The sequence below is a fragment of the Lissotriton helveticus genome, chromosome 4_1 (assembly GCF_964261635.1).
Source record: "Lissotriton helveticus chromosome 4_1, aLisHel1.1, whole genome shotgun sequence".
NCBI lineage: Eukaryota > Metazoa > Chordata > Amphibia > Caudata > Salamandridae > Lissotriton > Lissotriton helveticus.
Window position 1 is genome coordinate 179,812,287 of NC_136063.1, and position 25,440 is coordinate 179,837,726.

General features: G+C 42.9%; 1 protein-coding gene across 1 annotated transcript in view; it reads right to left on the reverse strand.

Annotated features, from left to right (window-relative positions):
* Positions 1-25,440, reverse strand: part of LOC144827970 (eosinophil peroxidase-like) — a 68,549-nt gene that overhangs the window by 15,769 nt on the left and 27,340 nt on the right. The window contains exons 2-7 of the mRNA XM_078686123.1: positions 23,165-23,258; positions 17,740-17,915; positions 16,000-16,120; positions 9,518-9,647; positions 7,347-7,553; positions 3,107-3,422 (exon numbers count right to left, since the gene is read on the reverse strand). Of these exons, the coding sequence (XP_078542249.1) occupies positions 3,107-3,422; positions 7,347-7,553; positions 9,518-9,647; positions 16,000-16,120; positions 17,740-17,915; positions 23,165-23,258 (1,044 nt within the window). The remainder of the gene's footprint in view (positions 1-3,106; positions 3,423-7,346; positions 7,554-9,517; positions 9,648-15,999; positions 16,121-17,739; positions 17,916-23,164; positions 23,259-25,440) is intronic.

Below are 25,440 nucleotides of genomic sequence, written 5' to 3' on the forward strand. Positions count from 1 at the left end.
ATCAATGTGAAAAACCCGTACGAATCACTGGAACTAGTAAGCGGGATCGATACGATAAATAAATTCAGTCCTGGACATACCATGAATTCAAAGCCCGCCTTGGCTTCGCTGTATCCGCACAGTTCACAGAGAAGAAGTGTTGTGTTTTACAGAGTTGTGACTTTAATTGTGTATTTTTTGTCACTCAGTTTTTTTCCTGTGTGTCTGTTTTTTTTATACCTGTATAAGTTTTCCCCATGGGGTAACTACCCGTACATATTTTTTAAATGATTTATTAATAAAATGACATTTTAAGAGTGAATTGGACAGCTTCTATGTATTATTTATATTCCCTGTGTGGTATAATTTTCTATTTCTGTTTAAGGGCCTTTGTTCATTATAACAAAAATATGTAGGGTCACCCCTGGGCACTACTACCCCTTTGCTTAGGAAGTTGCTAGGAGTTGCCCCAACCACAGGCTGGTGCCAGTCATAGATATGACAACCTCATTACCTTCCTCGGATCACCTCTAGGGCTGTGGAAGAACAGAAGAGGACTGGACCTTGCATCTGGGACCAGAGAGCAGCTCTGTAGACTGAACTTGCTCGTTCTTATGTATCCAGAACAAAGAAGTGGACTCCAAGATTCATAATGCTGACCTCCTGATTGGGCTATAGGGATACACAAGCTTCAAGATGTGTTTTTCCTGCATTTCCAGCTCACCAGTAAAAAATTAACATGCCCTGGACTCTTCTGCTGAAGTGAGTATTGCTCAGCAAGTGCTATCCTTGTGGTCCTGGACACTTGGCTGGTGTCACAAAGTGTACTCCTTTAAAAAAGTTTGCTGAAGCCTGGGACTAAAAACTTTTTGCTATCTTTTTGCCCTGAGAACCAGCGTGGGACTGGGAACAACCTGCCAAGCTGATCCATTGAGTTTGCTGCAGTCCTGATGTGTTCTCCTCCGCAACAGCAAATCGTATTCAGTGGTACCACCATCGACCAGCATCAGCCGTTGTCCAACCCTTTGCAACTACTGCCTGCAGCTTTTTCCCCATGGAGGAAATCCCAACTCTAGAAAAGTTTGTATGTTCAAAGTCAAAAATATATTCACTGAACCAAGGTGCCACTGTATCCGATAAATTTCAAGAGCTATTAAACGCAAAACCTGAACTTTTCCCACTCTTCACTTTCCCTCCTTAGTCAAATCCTTCACAAAAACGATGGACTTTGGCTTCCCGTTGGTGGTGAGCACAGCTTTGACCACAGGCTGCTGACTTGCTTAAGCGGTTTTGGTCCATAAAAGTTTAAGTGCGAACCTAACTTTTTGACTGAAACAAATTCGGTCCTTGTATCCCAACCTTGCTCCATCACTTTCAACGTTAATACTCACCCTTGTCCCGGTCATGTGCAACCAGATGACTGGTTGGCGTATAACTCTTTTGCAATAATTTAAAATTCTGAATTCAAAAATGAATACCTCTTGTTCTTTTTTTTAGGTTGTGTCAATTCAGTGTCATTTTATTTATTAAATTCACTCTATTTTTCTAAATTAGTGTGGGATTTTGTTAGTATTGTTTTTTGACTTAATTATTGTTTGAATACTGCAAACGTAATTTACACATTGCCTCTAAGTTAAGCCTGTCTGCTCCGTGCCATAGCTGCCAGGGGATTGGGCTCATGTTAGTTTAGTGACTTTAAGGGTTCACCTCCACAAGGATTATGGTAATTATTTGATGTGGGTACTCCTCCCCCTCAACTAATACCCCAATTTCTTATAAAGTTGGCATTTGAATCTGATGCCGAGGTTGAAAACAGTACGAGCATCACAGGTATATTAAAGGAGCACACATTCCGCTCCTAAAGAGGTATCTTGACTGTATTGACAGATAGGATATGCTTGCCATTGCACAACTCACTGTCACTCATCAAATCGCCCTCTGGAAGATTAAAGCCACATTAGACCCACTGGGTATGGTTTAGGTCTGAGCTAGTATGGCTTGGAAAGCAAGTTTCTATCACCCATCATGTAAATGGGAACATCCTCATTGTTGCCAAAGAGTTCTGCATCACAGTATCTGTTCCTTAGTTTTTTATTTTTGCTCCACCTGTCTTGTTTAAGTGCCTCAGACTTCTTGGTGGGTACTACGATCAATTGCGGTCATTAACTGATCGGATTGACTAGGTCACTGTAGGTCAGTTCTGATTCACTGATTTTGTGTAATGGTTGAGAAGGTCATCATTACTATAGGTGCTAGTTTCATGCCATCCCAGTTAACACCAACAAAAAGATCCAGCTATTTCGGTCTATCCAGTTTTACAAGGTTCCGATAGAAATAAACACGAGACAGATTAACATTTCTGCAGTCTGACAGTCACTAAAAAATGCAGGTTAAAGTCCTCTCCAGGGCCAACAGGTCTATCATGGGCATTTTATATAAAAAAAAAAAACAGAAAATCAGGAAACTAAATTGGCCAACGATAAATGTGACTATTGGTAACATGGTTGTCGCCACAAAACATCAGTTCCAAAAGTGTTTTTTTTACTTTGTTCCTTTATTTATGATATGTAAGTGTATTCATTCATCCATTTGTTCTCATATATCTAGATAATAAATGGCAAAGAAAAGGAGTCCTTAAATGACAGCCATGAAACTGAGCTCATAGCACCATAGTTAAAGATATTCCTGAACATTGGCTGTTTCCCAAAGCCATTTTGTTTTGCTGTCTCACACAAGACTCTTGTTTATTTCCTTCATTTCACAATTAGACCTCTATTTTTCTCGCACTATAAAAATCAGTTGAAATTTTGGACAATCTAAAAATCGTAAAGAAATAAATAAAGACAATAGCATGGAGGAATGAGAGAACTAAGGAGATCCAGGACTGATTGTACATTGATCACCCCCTAGAGGCCCCATGATATTGTAAGCTTATGGCAACTGGCAGAACACTGTCTCTAAATAATGGTAATAAGGGTTGGGAAGGAGACCTTGCATTTCTGGTGCTCAATAATAACACCGACACAAGTGAATATTTTCAAGCACATAAAGATACACTTCAGTGTTTTCAGAAATAATGAATGTAAATGGAGTCTACAAATCCAATGAAAGCACAAATGCTACTTACCACTCAAGAAACATGGAATGCCCGAAGATCTGTTGGTTTGGACGCAGAAGTCTTCTCCCATGGTGTTAAAGGGAAGATGCTCCCGGCCGTTATCAGTAAATCTCTGGTTAACAGCCAACAGCCCAAACTGGTTTGTCGGGTCCCTAAGTCTGGTTGCCAATGCCATATCACTTCCATACACTTGGCTTCCATCAATAAATGATGTCAAAATGTTAATCTGTTCACGGACAGTTGATCCTTCGTTGCAAGCTGGAGCAGAGCGAAATAAAGGAATGCAGTCACTTCTGTTTGAAATCCTTGGATCATTGGGAGGAATCTGCATTAACAAGGACAAGATGGTCTGTTATTCTGATATATGATGGCAATTTATTATAGGACTATATGACATCTTAAGGTAAATGCACAAAGTCAGTTGCAATCGGAGTATAAATGCCTCTGAAGGAACTGGATATTTGGTATGTACTTGACCGATTTATCTAGGATAGAGCTTACCTGATGAGTTGTTAGAGGTAGAGAAAGGGCAGAGGTTTAAGAGTGTGGTTATTAGCAGTGGAGATATAGAAACGTCGTACAAAGTAGTGGTAGTTTGTGGGTTGCGTGGATTGAAGGAGAAGACTCTGAACCTCGAACGAGCCTGGCTCCTCAACCGGACCACCGACCACATGACCGCCCTCAAACACGCTACCCGCAAGCACCACCAGCTCATCCGCACCATCAAGAAGAAATCCCTGATGGAACAACTGGACAACAACACCCACGACAGCAAAGAGCTCTTCACTATCGTCAAGGAGTTCTCCAACCCCAGCACCGGCACCAACGACATCACTCCGTCACAAGACCTCTGCGACTCCCTCGCCTCGTTCTTCCACCGCAAGATCGCTGACATCCACAACAACTTCGGCGCCCCACCCACGCACCCAACCGTCGAACCAACGCCCCCCTTCGCACCTGGACCACGGTGACCACCAAAGACATAGCCCGCACGATGAACACCATCCACTCCGGATCACCGACCGACCCCTGCCCACACCAAGATCGCCGACATCCACAACAGCTTCGGCGCCCCACCCACGCACCCAACCGTCGAACCAACGCCCCCCACCGCCACCCTTCGCACCTGGACCACGGTGACCACCGAAGACATAGGCCGCACGATGAACACCATCCACTCCGGATCACCGACCGACCCCTGCCCACACCACGTCTTCAACAAGGCAGACTCCACCATCGCACCCCAACTCCGGAACATCATCAACGCCTCCTTCAACACCGCCACCTTCCCGGAGAGCTGGAAGCACGCCGAGATCAGCGCTCTCCTGAAGAAAGCTACAGCGGACCCCACCGATCTCAAAAACTTCCGCCACATCTCGCTCCTCCCTTTTCCTGCTAAGTCATCGAGAAGATCGTCAACAGACAGCTGACCGCCTTCCGAGACGAACGGATCCCTCGACCCCTCGCAGTCCGGCTTCAGAGCCAACCACAGCACCGAGACCGCCCTCATCGCAGCCACCGACGACATCCGGACCCTGCTCGACAAGGGGGAAACAGTGGCCCTCATCCTCCTGGACCTCTCCGCTGCGTTCGACACGGTCTGCCACCGCACCCTAGTCCAGCGCCTCAGCAACATCGGTATCCAAGAGAAGGCACTGGAGTGGATCATCTCGTTCCTCGCCGGAACACAAAGAGTCCGCCTCCCCCCATTTCGCTCCGAGGCCACCGAAGTCATCTGCGGCGTCCCGCAAGGATCTTCACTCAGCCCCACCCTCTTCAACATCTACATGAAACCTCTCGCAGCCATCGCACGCCAGCACAACCTCATCATCTTACGCCGATGACACCCAGCTGATACTCTCCCTCACCAGAGACCCCGACACCGCCAGAACCTGCCTACACGAAGGGATAAAAGACGTCGCCGAGTGGATGAAGGACAGCCGCCTGAAACTGAACTCTGACAAGACGGAAGTCCTCATCCTGGGATCTTCGCCCTCCGCCTGGGACGACTCCTGGTGGCCCCCAGCCCTGGGCACCGCACCCAAGCCAACCGACCACGCACGCAACCTGGGCTTCATCCTGGACCCCTCCCTCTCGATGACCAGACAAGTCAACACCGTCTCCTCATCGTGCTTCAACACCCTGCGTATGCTTCGCAAGATCTTCCGCTGGATCCCGACAGAGACCAGGAAGACTGTCATCCAGGCACTCGTCACCAGCCGACTGGACTACGGAAACGCCCTCTACGCCGGAACCACAGCCAAGCTACAGAAAAGACTCCAGCGCATCCAGAACGCCTCCGCCCGACTCATCCTGGATGTCCCCCGACGCAGCCACATCTCCAGCCACCTGAGGAACCTGCACTGGCTCCCCGTCGACAAGAGGATCACGTTCCGGCTCCTCACCCACAAGTCTCTCCACGACCTGGGCCCCAAGTACCTCAACGACCGCCTGACCTTCTACACGCCCACCCGCCAGCTACGGTCCACCAGCCTCGCCCTCGCAGCCGTACCACGCATTCGAAGAGCCACCGCTGGTGGAAGATCCTTCTGTTACCTGGCTGCCAAGACTTGGAACACACTCCCCATCCACCTTCGGCTGACCCAGGACCATCTCGCCTTCAGGAAACAACTCAAGACCTGGCTGTTCGAGCAGTAGCATACCCCTCCCCCCAAGCGCCTTGAGACCCTCCCGGGTGAGTAGTGCGCTATACAAATGGCATGATTGATTGATAAGTAGGTGAGGTGTGGGTGATGATTCTTTGCATGTATTAATTCAGGAGATTTAAACATGCCTCTATGGGAAAGAAGAGAGATCTTGTATGGCTTCTATGGATAGAGCTTTGATTGTGGTGATCATAAACCTCCAAGGATGGATTTTAAGAGGTAGATATATAGTGGATTGGTGTTCTTTGATTAGGCTACCAGAGATATAGGGGCATCAGTAAGAGAAAATTGATGTACAACTCGTATGGGAAGCTTTGTAAGAAACATTGAAAGCAGAGCTCTGAAAGCTCTAAGGTAGTTCCATGGATAGGGTAATGAAGAAGAAGACCTTGACATCTTAGATGGCATTTATTTATTCAATCTTAAACCATTCTTTATTAGCATACTTGGCTACATTTAAATGTAGTTTTGCTAAATGGGAGATTCAAAGACTGTTCGATTTTGATATGAGATATTTCAGATTCTACAGATAGGTTGTCCCAGGTGGCAATATATTAATGGTTGTATGGATTGGTTATTGGCATTGAATGTCTGGAAGGTCTTTGATGGACATTTTTTTAAAGTAACATCTCAAGGTTCCTTTGATGGAGCAACATTGGAGTGTTACTGGAGGTGAAGACATACTGGTGGTTACTGTGGTTGTTCATTGGCAAAACGGTCAGATGACCCTTATACTTACAAGAGGGAAGTGTCTGACAGATAAACTATAACTGGGTTGTCCAACATAAACCCGGAATGGCTGGATCAGTGCACATTTTCAGGATAGCTATAAAATACGCACATTAGTTCTGTTTACAGTCAATATATGTAGATTTGTGGAGATTCTGAATATCTACCAACAATCACACCCCCAGATTATAGGTTGGGCACTCCTGACTTATCATGCTTGGTTGCAATTTGAAGGCTTGACATCTTCATTTTCTTACTTCAAAATCAAATCTGGAATCTCTAATAAACAATTTGTATTTACTTCACACACTTTGTAAATTCAAGCAATCTCCAGCAAAGATAGAGTGCTGTAAGTAACAATGTAACAGTTGGGTTCTCAATATAACAGTGAAGATTGTGCAGCCAGATAAGTCATGTCCAATGCATTAGAACCCTGGTTTAAAGTTTAAAGATATTTTAAGAAGGAGAATTTTTGCATTTTCTCCGAGCACTATCAGAGTGGAGGCGATCCAAAGCTCTTCAAGTAGCGCTACGTAATTTAAGAGCTGGTTCTGAGAAAGCCCGAGAAACTGTTATGCATCATTTTAGCCATTAGGAGAAGGAATCGGGTGCAAATTCCAGACCCTCTTCATATTGAAAACTTTTTTGTTTGTGGATTGTTCCATTACAGCGGTCTTGAAGATGACAGCCTTAATTGTTCATTTAATTGTTGCATTATTGGATAGCTTCTGGAATAACTCACTTAACTAATTAAATTGTTAATTGATTGCATTAAGCATAGGTGAGCAGCTAGAGGAAGCCTAATCCGATCATGTGAACAGATATAGTACAGTAAACATTGGTCTGCAGAATACCCTCAATGGGAAGCAAGGTGGTGCCTTGACACAGGTGTGGTCACAGTCCAGGCCCTCAACAAAGGTGGCTCTGGCTGGAGTCTCTGGAGAAAGGTCCAGGTCATGGTCTGTCCACTGACCAAACTGCATGAAGGTGAGGGACCGCTCATTATCCAGTGTGATTTCTTGGTTGGGAAACTGGACAATCTGGTTTGAAACCGCACGTGCCTGGAATAAAGAACAGAGAAAGGTGATGGCCCTCCTTCTACAAACACAAATTGCTTAAACACATTCTTAATTCTTCAGACTCATCTTCTAGAAATGAGATCAACCCTCTGCTTACAGCTAGAAGGCCACTCCTTCCTAATCTAGAAAATAGAACATTTCCACTTCCTCTCAAAGTCACTTTTTCCTTTCCTCGTCTAGACTGGAGACCCCACACTCTCTGAAAGTGAGACCACAAACTACTCTCCTGAAAAATTGATCATCTCTATTCTTCTGGAAGAGTGACCCACCTTCTCTAATGAGACCCCCCCACGCACGTTTTTGAAGTGAGACCTATATTCTTCCACAACCAATAAGACCTCATTGTATTACTGACAAGAAGCCCACTTTCTCATTCTCTGGAAGTGAGACCGCCTTCCCATTTCTAGCATGGCTAGACCGGTTACTCTCAAAAAGTGAGAACACTGCCTTCTCTGCTGGGTGTGTGAACACCCATCCTCTCCTTTAAAAATATTCCCTTGTTTTCAGGAAGTGGGTCTATCCTTTCCCCTTTTGGATGCATCATAATCTCTCCTTTTCCAAGCGTTCTCTGAAAAAGAAAGCACACCATTTGAATGTGTTGCCACTTATCATATTCTTCTGGAAATAGGATCACCACATCCTGCTCTGAAAAATATTTTCCTCCCCTCACCTGAAAGTGCGGACACCCTTCTTATTCTGGAAATGTGAACTTCACTGTTTTTCTTGAAGTGCGACACCCCTGCCCCATATCGGACATGAACCTAACATGCCATGCCATGAAGAGCCTAAAGAAGATGAAACTTTTCTTTGGAAAGTGTCATGCAGTTCTATGTGCAGTGCCAAAGTTAGTAGCGAAACGCAAAAAAACGTTTTCAATGGAAAGTCTGATACTTAACCAAGACTACACCTCACGATAAAATATACATGTATAGGTGAGTGAATATTATATATATTTATGAACCTACATGTAGATTTTCTAAATGTATCAGCTTTAATAAATTCTTTTTTTCTCTTTATTGCTGTACTCGTGTTATGCTTGATTCTCAAAACGTTATATTTCAACATAATATTATGTGTTCACTTAAATAGCCATTTAATCTAGTTTAAATAAATGTTAATACTATTTATCTCCTTAACCCTTTTCCTATGCTTTCATTATTTGTAAAATACTTACCTGCACTGATATGTGGAGCAAAAAGGAACCCAATGTAATGAATCACAATATAAATGTAGCAACTCACCAGCTAAGTAATGATACTTTATATATTTTATGAGCGTTGTCATGGAGGTACACTGCTTAAGCGGTGATGTGTGCATGGAATATTGTGAGTGTTGTGTATGGAATGTTCTCTGTGAGAGTCAGTAGGATCGGGAGGTTTGCTCCAAGTTGGGTGTCCTATCTACATTTTACTGACTACTTTCCCTTGGAGCATATGTGGCACCGGATATACTGCAGTAACCTGCCTGATTTGGTGATCCGTACTATGTACCCACTACAGAAAGTGGTATGTACAGCCCCTTTATTGTATGGTCTCCTGCCTTAAATCCTTAATCCGCACAAACACCACGCCAGTTTACATCCTCAAACTTGCTAATACTCTCCGTTCACGGATACTTCGAAGCTAAGACGTGCACAATCTCAAATTGATTCTTATTGCTCAGAACAATTCTCTACTCCGCTTGTATTCCTCGAACTGTTACGCTTTGTTACTTGGTATGGTTTGTTTTTGTATGCCATGTTTTTACTAAATGTGCTATTCATACCTTGCTCCCTATGTAAAGCGGTCTGATACCGTACCTTTGGTCTGGTTCCTGCTATAGAGAACTCTAAAAATAAAATTATGGTAGGCAGACACCTTCCCTCTTAACCACTGGCTCTACCATCAGTCATATCACAGAGCAGAAGCCCTCCAACTTCACCATAGGTCCAGCCCCTCATACTCTACCAGAGGAAGTGCAAATCCATTTATTCTTCTGTTCTCTGTCCATCCTTTGGGGAGGGAATGTCCATCTTCATATTCCGCTGGAAGCCAACGAGCAAACCCCCTGTTTGAAGCACCGAGAAGCGGATTCCTCCTACAACGAGAATGTAAGACAAATGCAACGAATGCTGGGATTAGGCACTGCTAATCTTGGTGTTAAACATTGCAAGGTCAACCATATTGAGATACCCACCTATAAAATGCTGCTGTGAAGAACAGTTTTTGAACTGAAAGTTTTGAGACATAGTAATAAAATAGTATTGGGTTGAAATTAATTGAACAGAATGCAAAAGAATGTCAGGGAACACCAACTTCAATTCCATTAGCTTAGTAAACACAAAATTGGTTCGGAAGGTAGAAAGTAAGAAAAAGGAACTGGATAGAAAACACTAAAAAAAGTGAGTCTATTAGAATTTCAGAAGAAAATATTTATAACCACCACTATTAGGGTTCGAGACCCATTACTCTAAGGAGGCCTTGGATAATTGTTTGAAAGAGCGTGATGCACAGCTGTCTAGTTCTTTTGTTAAAAATATGGATTATGCAGTCATTTTTTAAAATTTATTTTCCAATATCCTATAGGGCAAACGTGGCCCAAGGAAATGAGAGCGCTGTACAAGAGAATGCTAACTAATGTGGACAAACAATGGAAACCAAAAGCTGCAGAACAACAGTCAAGAAGAGGCAATGGCCATTGGGTGGTGGAGTTAAGAGCAGTCGGTGACCAAAGAGTCTTTGGAAGAGGAGGAGGGCTTTAAGATCCTATTTTAAAGTAACCCTGCATGGGGGCTTTGTGTTGAGTTGGGTAAGAGAGTTGCAGATACTAGTAGAAATACTGAAGAAGGACTGCCTCTTATTTGAATATCAGGAGTTTGAGTAGGAGGGATTCAAATGTCCTTGATCACAGTTGTGCGCACTAGAGATTTGCAGTTTCTTAGCCTGATAGGATTTGGAGTTGTGCATGACTCAGAGCAAGGCGCACCGTCTTCAATAGTGCCCGTTCTTCAATATGAAGCCATTCACAAGTGAGAAGGATAAGAGATTTGGTCAGTTTGTTTGTACCCTGAAACAAAGAAAGATGCAGTTTGAAGAACAGCTCTGTGGGAGGCCAGGTTAACTTTAGTGAAAATCAGATAGAAGGAAGTTCCCATAGTCCAATTTGGAGAGAACTAGTGTCCTGACTAGGGACTTAAAATCTTAGTTTGTGATGACCTGTCTGATCTCGAAGTAATCTAAGGTGGTAGCATGAGTTCGTAGACATCATCCAGATATGAGATTGTAGATTAAGCCAACTGTCAAACATGAATCCTACTCATTACACGTGCAACCCAGGAAAGACAGATTACATCCGCTCTTGGACAGACACAGGACTCTGTGCAGCATCATTAAAAAGAGTTATGTTTTAGTTGGGTGTGTTTTAGGTTGTGGATGGACATCCGCTTTTGGATTCTGGACAGGGTGTTAGTAAGTTGTCATCAGCATGATGGTGATTGAGAAATCCTCAGTAATGATGGTACACTCTAGGAGTCTCTAGATAAACAGAGTATGAGACAATATTAATTCCTGAAGGATAAGGTTAACTTCACTTGATATGGAACTCACTGTTTTAATCACTTGGAAGTGGTTGGAGAGATAGGAGGTAATCAAATTTTAAATTTTTGCCTTGGTGCCCATTTATTCCTTAAGGATATTAACCGTATCAAGGTCATCTGAAAGGTATAGTAGAAGATGATGGCAGGGGTTTCTCTATTCGATGAAACAGAGTGCTTCCTCAAGCACTTGTTGTATTAAGGTCAGTGTAATGCAGCCCTGCCCAATTGCAATAGTCTAGGAGGTTGTTTTTCTGGATATCAAAAGTTGTGAGACTACCCAGCTTTCTCTCATATTGCCCAGGAAGGAATGGTTTATGGCAGGCCGGTAGTGGTTTAAGGTCCTGGAGTCTGCACAGGCTTTTTCAGAAGCCTGGAAACTGTCCAACTTTCAGACAATCTGGGAAGGTGTCTTGCATTGCTGACATTCACTAAAGTGGTCCAGAAGGGTAGCAGCTCTTTGGCAAACTCCTTACTAATGGATCGTTTCACAGTGCATTGAAGTGACTTGGCAGTTTAGTTTTGAATAGCTCCGTGTTCGATACTGCATCAAAGTCAGACCAGCATGAATGTGCCTTACAGGTGAGCTTTTGGTCATCACGATCAACAGATCGGGTGAAAGAGACCTCAATAGAATGCATTTACTTTGCAAAGAAGAAAACATTCTTCACACTTATCTTTCGGACCATGAGCAGTGATGGAGGGTTGGTTGTTTGACTGTTTAATCACTTGGAAGAGAAGCTTTGAGTGATTCTTGAAGTCATCTGTGATATCAGAAGGACTCATGGGGTTGCCAAATGGACAATGGCCACCATTTCCTGCATGAGGATTGGAGAAGGGCTGAAAGTGTGGGAAACAGGGCACTTCAGACTGGGAATTTGCTTGTAGAGAAGAGGAGACAAGCTCAACCAGGAGTAAAGTGGGCATCCCCAATAAAGTATAGATTAGTCCAAATATCTGGGTCCATGTCCTCTGTTCATCTCTGCTTAAAGAACATAACATCATTAAGAATAATTTAATGAGAGGACTTATAACTGAAAATTAGAGATTCACAGCTTCCTGTGTCAGCCCTAAGTTACAAGAAAGCAAAAGACACACAAATGATGGACGGAATGTGGAACAAATAAAACAATCCCCCCCAAGCCAAGAGATCTGGCTTATTTTGCTCACCATGCCACCCCAGTTTAGACCCACCCATATGCAAATCAGTCTTGACCCTGCTCTTCTTGGGAACAGTCCAGCTCAAACTGCTAAGTCAGGTCCTCACTAGACCAGAAACAAGCACCCTAGGAACTGTTTGGGGGTATTACTCCAAATCAACCAGGCTAGCATCAATTCAGTAGCACAGTGAGCCCTAGAAACATGTCGGGGCATGCCCGGCACACTTCAGGTGAACAATGCAAATACAAGGAGATGATGGACAGGGTGCTGAAACTTTTCAGACACTCACCCCCAGCGACAGATCTAGGGTAAATTCATTGTTCTTTTGCTCACCATGCCTGCATTCCGTCCATCAATTGTTGCTACAGCATTTTTTAGACCTAAGTTGCAGCAGAATAACTGGGGAGGGGGGGGGGGGGGGGAACGTCTCAAGACCTTCTTGAGTTTTCTTTGGGCTTGCCTTTGTTCATACAAATATTTTGAGAAGCAGGTGAGTGAAGGGTTCCGTGTTTTTATTAGCTTTTCAATAAAACAAATTCCTCAATTGAGTCCTCATGCACTTGTTGTATTTCACATGAGGACATTTTCCATCTAGCCCTATTAACAAGAGCTGTAATGTCTATGTGTTTGGTGGCAGGAAACTACATTGTCCCTGGTTTCTGTTTCTGTTTTCATTAGGTTTTCCAGTGGCCAAAGGCCAGAGTGAATGAAATCTGAAAATGGTCAGAACAGTCCACCAGTACGAGGACTTGGTGGACAAAGGGGTATCCTTTGAGATGAGCAGATCAAGAGTGTAGGCCTTAAAGTATGAAGAGTTTTAACAGCTTTGTATGAAAATGTTGTCGACAAGGAAAGAAGGCAATTGATTGACAGATTGGCCCTGGATGTCACCCCAATACAGATGAAACAACAAGAGTAAGATGCTAGCCTCAGGAAACAACAGTTAAAACATAATGAAGTTCATGCACTATTCAATACATTTGGTATATGTACTAGGGGGATGGAAGATTTTGTCTGAGAATAAATGCCTTATGAGTGAAGATCTCATTTGATGGGCATGGGAAGAGGTGGTACTAAACAGCATGACGTTTTAAGAAGGCTAATTCACCACCATGCCTGTTATACTGTTTAGGAAAATACTGCTATTGGAGAAAGACGTTGAAGGACTTGGGTAAATGAACTGATGCATCAAGCAGGCCACCAACTTGATGGCATTGTTTCTGACTGCCTGTATTTATCTACATCAGCAGTCTTACCCTTGCTATGGTCTGATCGAACAGTTATGTTTAACATTTAATTAGCCCCCCTTAATGCATCTCATAATAAAACGTGTCCAGTAAGGCTCTCATGCAATTGCCATTTGATAAAGGAGATAGAGCAGGACACCATCTTGTCAGAAACACAGCCTTGCAAAAGATCAGATCCTGATAAAGCGGCTAGTCTATATTACGGTTGGTTGGAAAATTACGCTGAAAATTTGCACCGACTAAACCCCTTAGGAGGTACCTTGGCTCACAGAAAACCTAAGACTGCCTAAACAAGCATGTCGTAGCCAGGAAATAAACGGAGGCGTCATTATGAGCATTAAAAAAAAAAAAATACAAACTTATTTTAGCCTCATAAAAATCCAAATACTTCATTCAGAAGATAGAAGCAGCCAAACATTCCACAAAAGGACTTTTTGCAACTGTTAAACAGTTATCTAAACCTCCTGAAATGGGGTTTCAGGGAATGGACCAAACAGTATATAATTCATGGTCTTCCTTTTTTTCAAGATAAGGTCAAGTCTGTTTAATCTTTTTTCTTCTAATCTTTTGACTAATCACAATGATTCGCAGACTAAAAATAATTAATGTCACAGTGACTCCCAAACTGTTAATAATGCATTTAATTTCTTTTGCTGAACTCTCCCAGGTTCAAACTAAAACCATCCTTTAGTAGCCAACACTCTTTCGGAACACTGAACAGAAATCTTGAATCTTAGGATTAAGTCAGGAAAATTTCCCAGTTTCATGGAAGATAGCTTATAGTCTTCCTTTAGTTAAAAAAGCACACAAAGATCCTTTAGATCCTGGGAACTACCATCCAAGTTTCAGATTGCACCTTCCGGCGAAAATAATTGCAAAAGCTATTAATTTGCCGTTTACAGCCTTCATTGAGGACCAAAGCCACCTAGACCCTTGTCAATTCGGATTTAGGTAACATCACAGTACAGAATTGTCATTGAGATGTGCTTCGGAACAGATTAGATTGATGTTGGATGCAGGGGGGCGGTGCAGTGTTGATCCTCTTGCGGCATTGGACACTGTAAACCACCAAATTGTGCTGAATAGGCTGGAGGATATTGGGGTAAAAGATAAAGCCCCCTGCTTTGGTCAAATCATTTTTGTCAGACAGAATTCAGTTTGTTGCATTTGGCAATTTTAAAACCTCATCCTTCTCTCCCTCTTCCGGCGTCCCCCAGGGTTCGTCTCTTATCCCGACCCTATTTAACATTTATGTAGCCCCTTAAGCCAAACGTATTAGATCTTTTGGGTTCTCTGCAGTCACCTATGCAGATGATACCCAATTAGTGATCTCAGTATCATCTAATATTTCAGAGACAGCAAAGCGTTTTTACAACTGTATCCAGGAGATCGGAAAATGGATGGTCCAAAACTGCTTAAGTTGAATTCAGGCAAGAATGAGGTACTGCTTTTGGGCAGGACCCTTCGTTTTGGTCCAAAGACTGGTGGCCATCTGAACTTGGCCAACTTCCATCACCAGTTAAGACGGTAAAAAAATCTTGGAGTTATCTTTGATAATCAACAGGCCTTCGAAGGGCACATAAATGCATTCACGTCTGCCTCCTTTACTATGAATCTTTTAAGAAAGATCTTTCCCTTCATTCCAAAAGACCTGCAGAAAACTAATTTCCACTCCGATACTCTCAAAAATTGACTATGCAAATGCTCTTTTCATAAACATAGGAAAAAAAGTATAAATAAGCTTCAGGTCCTACAGAACTCAGCCGCTCGCCTTTTACTTGCCATACTCAAAAGAGAATCAGTATAAGCTGCACTTCTGCTTCTCCACTGGTTACCAATTGAGAAGCGTATACAGTTTAAGGCCCTGTGCATTGCTTTCAGGGCTCTTCACGGGGAAGGCCCACAAGTGTTTAAGCTTTCGTTTCATTGGTTTTGTCCGCCACAATTCCTTTGCAAAGAAACAGCATGCAATATCATTATTCCAAGAATAAAAAGAGCAAAATGGGGCGGGAGAGGTTTTATAGGCAGTACCTCCCATCTCTAGAACAGCCTTCCCTTATTCCTGAAAAAGGAAACAAACCTCCTCTGCTTTAGAAAAAAAACAAAAAACCTGTTTTTTCAACCTGTAGGAGTCTCTAAACTTTGGCCAGCCTCCTAACCGGGTACTGCCCGGTTAGCAAGCTTGCGTGCCTAGACACCTTAGGGTAGTAGTGCGCATTTATTATACATTTTTATTTCATTCAAATTTCTGAACCGTTGGAGCTAGTTTTTTTTTTTGTTAAAATCTGGGGAACTATACAACAGATGATGGATTATGTAACAACTGTGGCAGATCCATAATTATGCGGAAAAACGGAACAACCACAGTTACATAACTCCAGTGGCCCTTATAGCTCAGAATGACCCACATGCATTATATGTCAAAGGAAGCCATGCTGAGCACAGTTACCTGTTGTTGCATTCGCCAGTGATGGTTCTGTATCGACTGTTCGGACAAGCTGTCGGCATTGACTGATATGCACACCCAGTGACCTTGGAGACGGAGTGAAGCTGTTCGGCCGTGAGTATATCTGCAAAATGTTACAGCAAAAGTAGTATTAAATGATTACTAATCCTCCCACCCTAATATTCCTCAATATATACTTTTTAACTCACTACATTTGCCAAAACCTTCCAATCTCGGTTTTGTTTCAATTCTATTTACCATGCTTGCCTAACTCAAGCACTTTTATCAAAATATTTTTTCCAAAAGAATCCTTAATTGGTTCGATTTGGAGCTGTTTTACTGGTCATCTCAAATTGTACCTTTATCTGCGAATAGTTTTGTCTTCTTTAAGTATAAAATGTACAAAGTGCATTCTGGGCAATGAAGAGAAATGGGGCACTGTACAAAAAGAATTCAAATAAGAATAAAAAGGATATATGTTCGATAAACAAATGGATAAAAAAAACTTTGGGAAAATGTTAAATGGATTACAAATTAAAAATGCAAAAATGTACACAAAATCACAAATATTGAGTAGAATAGATACTTCAAGTGAGAGATAACTGGACGATAAAGCTGCAAAAGTCTACCCAAAGAAGTGTATTAGTGCATTTCAAGAAACAATTACTGAGGAGATTGAGGATTTCAACTGACAGAATTTTAAAATATATAGTTCAACATCAGAACATGCTTTATTTCAAAACTTTGTTTATTGAAATGGGGGTATGTCAACACAATATATGCCCTTACTGATGTTGTTATACCTCAAATGCACCAAACTAAATTATGGAGGCTGCGTGCCAGACCGACCCAGCTCTCTTCCCAAGAGCAAAGTCTTTTTCAGAGACATTGTCTTCCACCCACCAACAAAGGCTTCTCTACTAACCCTTGCTAAACTCTGGGAAAAGAGAATTGAAGGAATTTGGCTTTCAGGAGTTATGTTGGTCATAGGCTTTGGTCGCACGTAGATGATTTGGGTCTCTCTCTGCCCACGATTGCTGGCACAGGTTGAAGTGAGGCAGAGTCTACATTACAACAAGACAATAGTTGCAGTGAATGTCAGGTCTTCTAACCCATTCCAAAATGGACACTGCTCTAACAGGGACTCCCTGTTAGGAATTACATTCAGCTTCCCTACATTCATATTTATAGTCAACATATTCTGTTCTCTTACTGGTTCCACTGAACAGAATGCTAATTGTTGTACTTCTTTCATATGCAGTACAGTCTATTGTTGGTAGTACTCGGTCTCTTCTGGTTGGGCACACTCTGAACATTGTCTACCTGGTTGTATTGAGCCTCCTCTAGGTGTTTAATATCTAAACATTCTCTCTTTGGTTGCAGTAGACTGTCTTGTGGTAGCTTTACTGAACTTTATCTAGTTGGCAATAGTTAACAATCTCTTACTGGTTGCACTAAGCAGTCTGTCAGTGGTGTGTTACAATGAACAGACGATCAGTGGTTGCATCTGACATCTTGCAGTTGGATACCCTCTGAAGAGTCTCACTGGTTGCAAAGGGCAGCTTCTTTCCATCTATATTATATAATATCTGATAATTAATACTAAACAGTCTCGAAGTGGGTATACCAAACAGTCTGCCAGTGGCTGCACTTGGCCCTCTCTGGTTGGTTAGACCAAGCAGTACTTTGCTAGTTGCTGGTTAGTGAACAATCACCTCCTAGGGCTATCCAACAGTCTCTCACCTGTGATATTGAAGGGCCTCTGGTAGGAGTTCTCCACCCTCTCCTTCAACAACTGGAAGGTGGTCTCCATATAATCCGCTGCCCGGATGGCGGTCCTACTGCCTGCCACCGGCTGCTTGAAGAAAGCCATGATGTCCGAAGGCGAGAGGCTCCCCTGCTTCAGTTTGTTCTTTAAACTGGGAAGGAAAAATATAATTTGGTCTAGTCAATTTGTTGTGTCTTCAATTTTTAGTTAAATGTGTCAATTGCCAGTGCTGCAAATGAAGACATTGATCCACACAGACCATGAACAGCACCGCAGCAGTGCAAACCTCGCGGCCGAGGAATAAAGCTACATGTCTAAAAGTTCGGATTCACTTTTGTTTATCAAAGAAGTGAGCTTTGTAGTGCAGTTACTCATTCCATGGTTAGATATGCAACTAACGAGTGTACCGCTTTTCCCCTTGTTTTATGAAACTAACTTTTCTAAAACAGTGTGTTCCTTGCATGCTGTAGCTCCCCATTAGGAAAGATTTTCAAATTGTGAGCTTCGACAGAAGGTTCTTGAAGGCAAAACTGAAAGACAAACATTTATCCTAAAACTAACGTTTTCCAGACAAGTGTTGACAATTTGAATTTCTGATGTGCGAAGAGTGTACACATTCTTAACCAGTTTAAGATATGTCACCAGACTGGGAACCAAAACTGGCCCTGGCAAAGTGCACGGCCGGCCCTCCTTCCCCCCCAGCGGGTTGGAGGTGCTGCTGCGCTCTTTGCCAGGGCCGGTTTTCGGCCGATTTTGTTGCAGGGCTGCAAAAACGGCCCTGTAACAAAAACGGCCCCCAGGGGCCCAAAACTGGCCCCCACCATTGCAGCGCACCAGGGGATTGCCCAGTGCCCGCAACGGCCAGTCCGGGCCTGAATGTCACTGAGAGCTCTTGAACAGTCCTCCTCCGATCCTCCAATGGAATCAAATATTAGGAGCAGATTATCTGTGTATTATAGTAACAGGACTGGATCACTAAATAACTTTTTTGCTCGGTTTCTACAGACCACCATTAGTCTAAATATGTGTTTAAAAAATTGGAATAGTCAATACTAAGGCCCACGTTGAGTGCCCTGCAAATGCCGATTTGTGCACCAACAGGAGTTTATGCCTGAATCAAGATGCCTGGTTTTGCAATAATTACAACGCCCACTTAATTTTGCCCGCACAATTTTTTGCAGTTAAAACCTCAGTGGAATTTGTGAGGTAAATACCATCAAACTCCCACTATGTTTGAGATGTATTTTATAAGCAATGTAGCTCTCAGATGTCGGTCTCCTATCTCTATCACTCCTTGCTTTCTTGCTCCTTTCTGTTTTTCTTTCTCTTCTTGACTGTTATGATATGTAGGGCCTGCAAATAATTATTTGGTCTAAAAGCGAGTGGATTAATCGATGCAAACTATGTAACCGATTTGCCAATGTGTTCTTGTAAAAAACATGTTGAAATTAAAAAAATACCATCAAACTCCGAATTTGCAGCGCTAGAAAAAGGCGGCAGCTGCACGAGTTTCAAGCTAGCCTGGCTGATTAGGGGCGATACCCCAAAACCGGTCCCAGGATGCTGGTTTTCCGGTCCAGGGAGGACCTGGCCTGGCAGTTCGTGATGGACTGTTCCCTTGGGGAGCAGGGTCAAGGCTGATTTGCATATGGATGGGTCTAAACTGAAATGGCGTGGTGAGCAAAATAACGACAGATTATACTTATATCTGAGACTAGGGGTGAATGTTTGACAATGTTCAGCATTCCACAAAGAACCGCAAGATGGCAGTGAGGAATAACTAGTTGCACTACCCAAGCTATACACCAAAGTCACGGCAAATTCTTATTTGCATATGCTGCCCACCTGTTAGGTCCACTGCCAATGAACCATGAACATACAAGAATTAGGAGAATAGAGAGGCAACAGAAAGAACAGGCGAAGAGTATACAAAAAAAAATAATATTCTTTCATAAGACAAGTGATAGTCCTTCAATGACATACACAGGTCACTTTTATTGCATCCTTGAAAATTCTCTTGATAAAAGATGATCTGGGCGAAACGCGTTGGCTGTTTTGTCTGGTTGTAGTGTACATTCTGATATGGGACACTAAACGAAGTAGAATTACGTTTCCGACCCGGTCCTCCATTAGACGCCCAGTTGTTCTTCCCATCAGTGGCAGTGTTAGACAATCACATTACTCTTATTGAGTCGAATTGTCGTGTATTTCTATAGGTTCTGAATCAGTCCCCCTATTCCTGACCCTATTCTGGTTAAACTAACTATCAAGTTAACTAACAGTCAGCCCATGAGGCATGAAAACCCCCATGATGCAGATACCGTTATCTGACGCAGTCACACTACGGCACAGGAACGTGTTATCTGATTAGGTCATAACGCTTGAGATCTAATTAGACAAGCGACATTCCTCCAGCCCCTGATAAGGCATACGACGTTCTCATAACAAATCAAACCTATGACAACCTGGATAATCCGTGCGGCCATTGTTTTGATTTCACAGAGAACTTTTGCAAAAGAATGTGCTAACGAGCAAGTCGTATGACATCTTTATTGACGTACCTATGTCCATCCTTACGTCAATCTCGGCACCTTTAAGGTATAAATATTGCCGACCTTGCCCTATGCAAACACACGCGTGGTGACAAGACGGAGCAGCCATACTTGCCGAAGCCGAGAGCAGAAGCAGACCCCGCTGGCAGCAGCCCCGCCTTCCTGACGCGCTGAGAGACGCGCTGCTATCTCAAGCCGAGAGACCCAGCACCGGCGCTTTCGGGCAGCCCTCGCAGGCAGCCTGGAATATCGAGAGCAGAGAAAGAGATACCATTCCTCATTCATCCTAACTTCCAGGTACAGAACTGAATAACCCCTCACAGAGAATTCTTTAGTTATTCACTTGGCAAAAACAAACTTAACTTAAACTGTAACTATCTATTCCCGCCCACGCATTAGACTTAGGTCAGGTACACGGGGTAGGCGTATTTAGAAACACCAGTTGAGTACGTTTAGTCAAATGTATATGTGTATGTAAATATATTTTAATCATTTTAAACATCATATGGCTCAGAAACCATATCAATGTTTTTACAGTATTATTTTATACTATTGCTTTTAATGTATGCACTTTACTTAACTATAAGTATTGCAATAATATCGATCCATTTCTCATGTATGAGAAAAGAGACTGATCAATAAATAACATCTTTTATTGAACACGCCCGTCTCTTCCTTTTCTCTACATTCTGATGAGACTAAGAATGCACGTACTGACTGAGTAAAATAATTGCCTTGTGCTCACACGACTCTCGAGATTGACTCTTGATTAGGGGAGAGCAAAGTTGTCATGTTCTATGGTTGTCAGAAACTAAATCCCTTCTTGTCTAATCAGGGGAGGTAATTCTTTCCTGAACATTCGAGAAAGTTTCTAGCGAACTCTGAGCTTAGCTGGCAAACCCAAAAATTAAGTCTAGTATCGACAGTAGTAGACCTAGTTAACGTCTGGCCTAGGCCTTTACTGCTGTAGGTACTATTCCAATGCGCAGAGCCTATTGGGAAGATAGGAACTACACTACAGAATCGAGATACTCAGAAGACCTTGAAACTTTGAAAAGATATATTGCGCCTATCACTGGTGTATTTTTCTATTCCTTGTCCCAACACAAGGGTGTTTCCTTAGAAAGTATTGGATACTTCTTTCTAAGGAAAGTTCAAAACATTGTGATCGACTTGTGAACTCAACACTGCTAGACTAGCGATTTCCTGTGCATTTGCCCTGAGGAAGCCCAACCTGGGCGAAACGCGTTGGCTCTTTTGTCTGATCATCTTTTATCAAGAGAATTTTCAAGGATGCAATAAAAATGACCTGTGCATATCATTGAAGGACTATCACTTGTCTTATGAAAGAAACATTATTATTATTTTTTTTGTATACTCTTTGCCCGTTCTGTTGCCTATCTATTCTCCTAATTCTTGAATGTTCAGCATTCCGTCCATCATCTCTTTGTGTTGTATATCCTTATATTGTGCCCGAAAATATCAATACCATGGGGTTTGGTTGTTACCAAGTGTGATGTTGCTGCACTTTTCTGATTTTCACACCACAGAATGAGGACTAACATGGTAATACTGCATATTTTGTCCTCATGTGTGGTTTGTAAACTCAGTTGGTGCAGTGTTTTTGCCGGCACTAATTCCACTAGATTTTACTGGGTAAAAATGGTGTGGTGAATCACAGTAAAACTCAAAATACCAATTTGGTGCAAAGTGCCCACTGGTATTGAGGGCCAAAGCAGGTCATGTCATGAAACGGGTGTACAGTTACTGAATACTACAAAGTTGGAAAGCTGGCCTCAGGAAAAAGACGGTCCTACATAATCTCTGCGTGGTCTCTTTAGGTGTGAGGAGTGGAGTTAGCAGTCAAATTATCAAGATCTGAAGTAAAGTAGGAGTGGCATACTTCACCAGCAGAGATAAACGAGGCACAACACATGACGGATATCCCATTAACCTTATAAGTACCTTAGGCTATCCTACACTTGTAATAAGGTGAACGGGATAGCCACCAACTGTGTGACAGAGTAATCTGTCCTCTACACTAAATTAGGCCCATAGTATCACCAACAGCAATGAATGCTTCACGATCAGAGAGAGGAGAGGTGTGACACATGGAGGGTAGACAAAGCAACCCCACATCACATAACAGACAGTATCACCTGCAGCAATGAATGCTTCACCACCGGAGAGAGGAAAGTTGTGAAACACAAGGGGAGGGTAGACTAAGCCACCCTACATACATAGAACAGACATAGTATCACCAGCAGCAATGAATTCTTCACCATCGGAGAGAGGAGAGGTGTGACACCTGGAGGCTAGACTAAGCCACCCCACATGCACAGAACAGACCGCAACAACAGCGGTGGTGCACACTTCACCAGCAGATAGATAAAGGAAGAAGTGGAGCTCGTTAAGGTGGCATACAGAGCAAATCTTGTGGATTTATGGGAATTCCGATTGAGGAATGACAGATTCAGCCAGGATGGAAGCTCTAAAGGGCTAAGTTAGAATTCAGGCAGTCAGGATTGCTCTAAAAGGGCAGGTCAGAGTTCAGAGTCTTAGCAATGATAGGATTTCTAGCAGTGATCTTTGGTGAATTCTCTCTTCACACTAACAGTGTTGGCAGCTGTAGAGGGACGAGTTGAGAGATTAAAGGCCAGACAACGGTAGTTGCCTATTTTGAAGGGGCAGGTTCTAAAACCTGTTATGATGGCAGCTCTGAAAGAGCATCTTGGGTAGAAGTGGCAGCTCTGAATGTGCAGGTCCGAGAAGGTCAGAGACCAAAAGACAGGAAGTGATGTCAGCTTATGTAGATATAATCAGTAATACCCAAACCTTCGTGACTCACGTTTGGCGCGTGTGCTTGTAGGCGGCATCCACCAGGTGCTTGGCTTCTTCAGCACACCTCAGAATGAAGGAAGTCTCCACCTCTTCATGCCCATCTACAAAGATGAAATTCAAATTAAAAAAAAACACAGAGTGGTGCCATTTATAAGAAGAGCCTACAGTCTGACACTTATCTGCAAGTGCTGCTGTGAAACTAACAGTACCTACCCAAATTCAGCCTGGGTAATGAAAAAACAGCCTTTTAATTTGCCCAGTGTATCACGCTATATCCAGCAGAAAATGAAATTTTCAATAGGCTCTCACAGTTGCCGTGGAATTCTATACACAAAAGCGTGGGAAGAGTGAGGGAGTAAACCTTTCCAGTTTATTAATAAATGTATCCATAGGTCCTTGAAATCAAAAAAGACAGGTCAAGAAAGAGCGAATTAAAGAAACAGAGCAAAGCCAGGAGAAAAAGCAAAAAGTTGGAAGGGAAAAGGTGGTGTGGAGACAGGGAAAGGTAAAAAATGCTTAAGGAAAAAAGTCAGGTGAGAAGTAGGCAAAGCTACATGGGGTCGATGGGAAAGAGAGTAAACAAAACAACCAAGGGAAAAGGAGACACATACAGCAGATTTTTAACAAGTGTTGAAAAAGCTCACCGGTCTCAGTTTTTTTAAATAAGAATTGGAAAAGCCAATACATATGGTTGTAACTGAAAATTAGCTTTGCTAATGCTGGTTACTAGCGATGTCTCCAATCAGAGGTAAGACCTTTCTGTAGAATCCTGCAGTATCTTAGGTAGTTACTAGTGATCACTTGAGTCAGAGAAAAATTCCTCCTGCAGTAGTCTTCATGGATTCAAAAACAAATCATGTTTCTGTTGCAGACTGGAGTACCTTTGGTCATTTGTAGAGGTCACTGTAGTAAGAAACAGGACTTCTCTAGCAGGCTGCAGTACCGTAGGCGTTTACAAAATATCAGGCTACAGGAGCATGGGTTAGTAAACCGAGGTTCGGGACTCTGAAACAAATTATTTCAGGAGCAGGTGGAGTATTTTGTGTTATTACTATAGGTTCTGGAATCCATCACAAATAGTTTTCTGTGGCAGTTTGCAGTACCTCAGATCGCCACTAGAGGTTCACAGAGTCCCCCTTTTCTGGAGTAGACTGCAATACCTGAGAACCAGTCAACGGTGGTCACTGTACACGCTTCGGCGTGACTCAGGGCACTCATGAGTCGTGATGCCCCGACCAGGGATGGCCTTGGGCATGGGCGAGCTGAGCTCAGGGCGCCGTTATTCAGAGGGACTCATCTGGGAACTGCCTGAATTAATGTCATGCAAAGAGCAGCACGTCCATTCCACTTGATCTCAGTCGAGCGAGTCCCATTTAAGACTTTGCAATCAGCCCTTAATGTACATCAGTGCAGCCATATATCACCCATTCATAACAGACACCTCCCTCACTCATGGCAAGCACATCTCACCGACTCATAGAAGGCATATCTCACCCAGTGGTCGAAGTGGGCGGGAACGGCAGGGCACGGCGTGCCCCTACTGCTTTAATTCTGTAGATTCAGTTCCCCTACTTTTTTATTATGAACATGTGTCCCTGGATGTCAGAAATATTCTGTTCGTAGACGGGTGGGGAGCAGAGAAGGAAAAGGTCTGTCTTACTTCCTGCCCAGACAAAACAAGGAAGGTGTCCGCTTCTGCTCTGCCCCCTTATTTACCCTCCTATTCCCTCTCGTTCTGTCTAACTCCTTCTCACTTTTCCGAAAATCATGAATCAAGAAATGGTTCTCACCGTCTCTTCCGGTCGTCCATTTTTACCCCTGTGAAATGGATGCAAAATAGAAAACAACTTTTGCTGAAAATGCAGTTTTGACATTTTTCTATTCCAAAGTGCAGCCTCAGAAATAAAATGTTCAAACTCTTAAAAATAATTAAATAAGCAAGTGTGGGTTTGGCTTCCCTGTTTACATCACCACACCTAATAAATCGCTCCCATAAGACCGTCATTTTAAGGGCATTGTATGATTTATATAGTGAAGAGCGGGACAGAAAGAACCAGACTAAATGCACGGTTGTAAAATATTTGGCCTACTCTGAACCACACATTAAAAAACCTGGCCCACCGTACAGATATTTGCGTTTGCATCTTGGTAGATGGGTAAGGGGTTTACTGTTTCGTTTCCGAGAGGGGAGTATAGTTAATCTACTGAACTTCCCTCTGGGATACAATAAACATCTCGAAACCTTAAACTGCCCCTGTAACCCTGCCATGAAGCAAAGTCTTA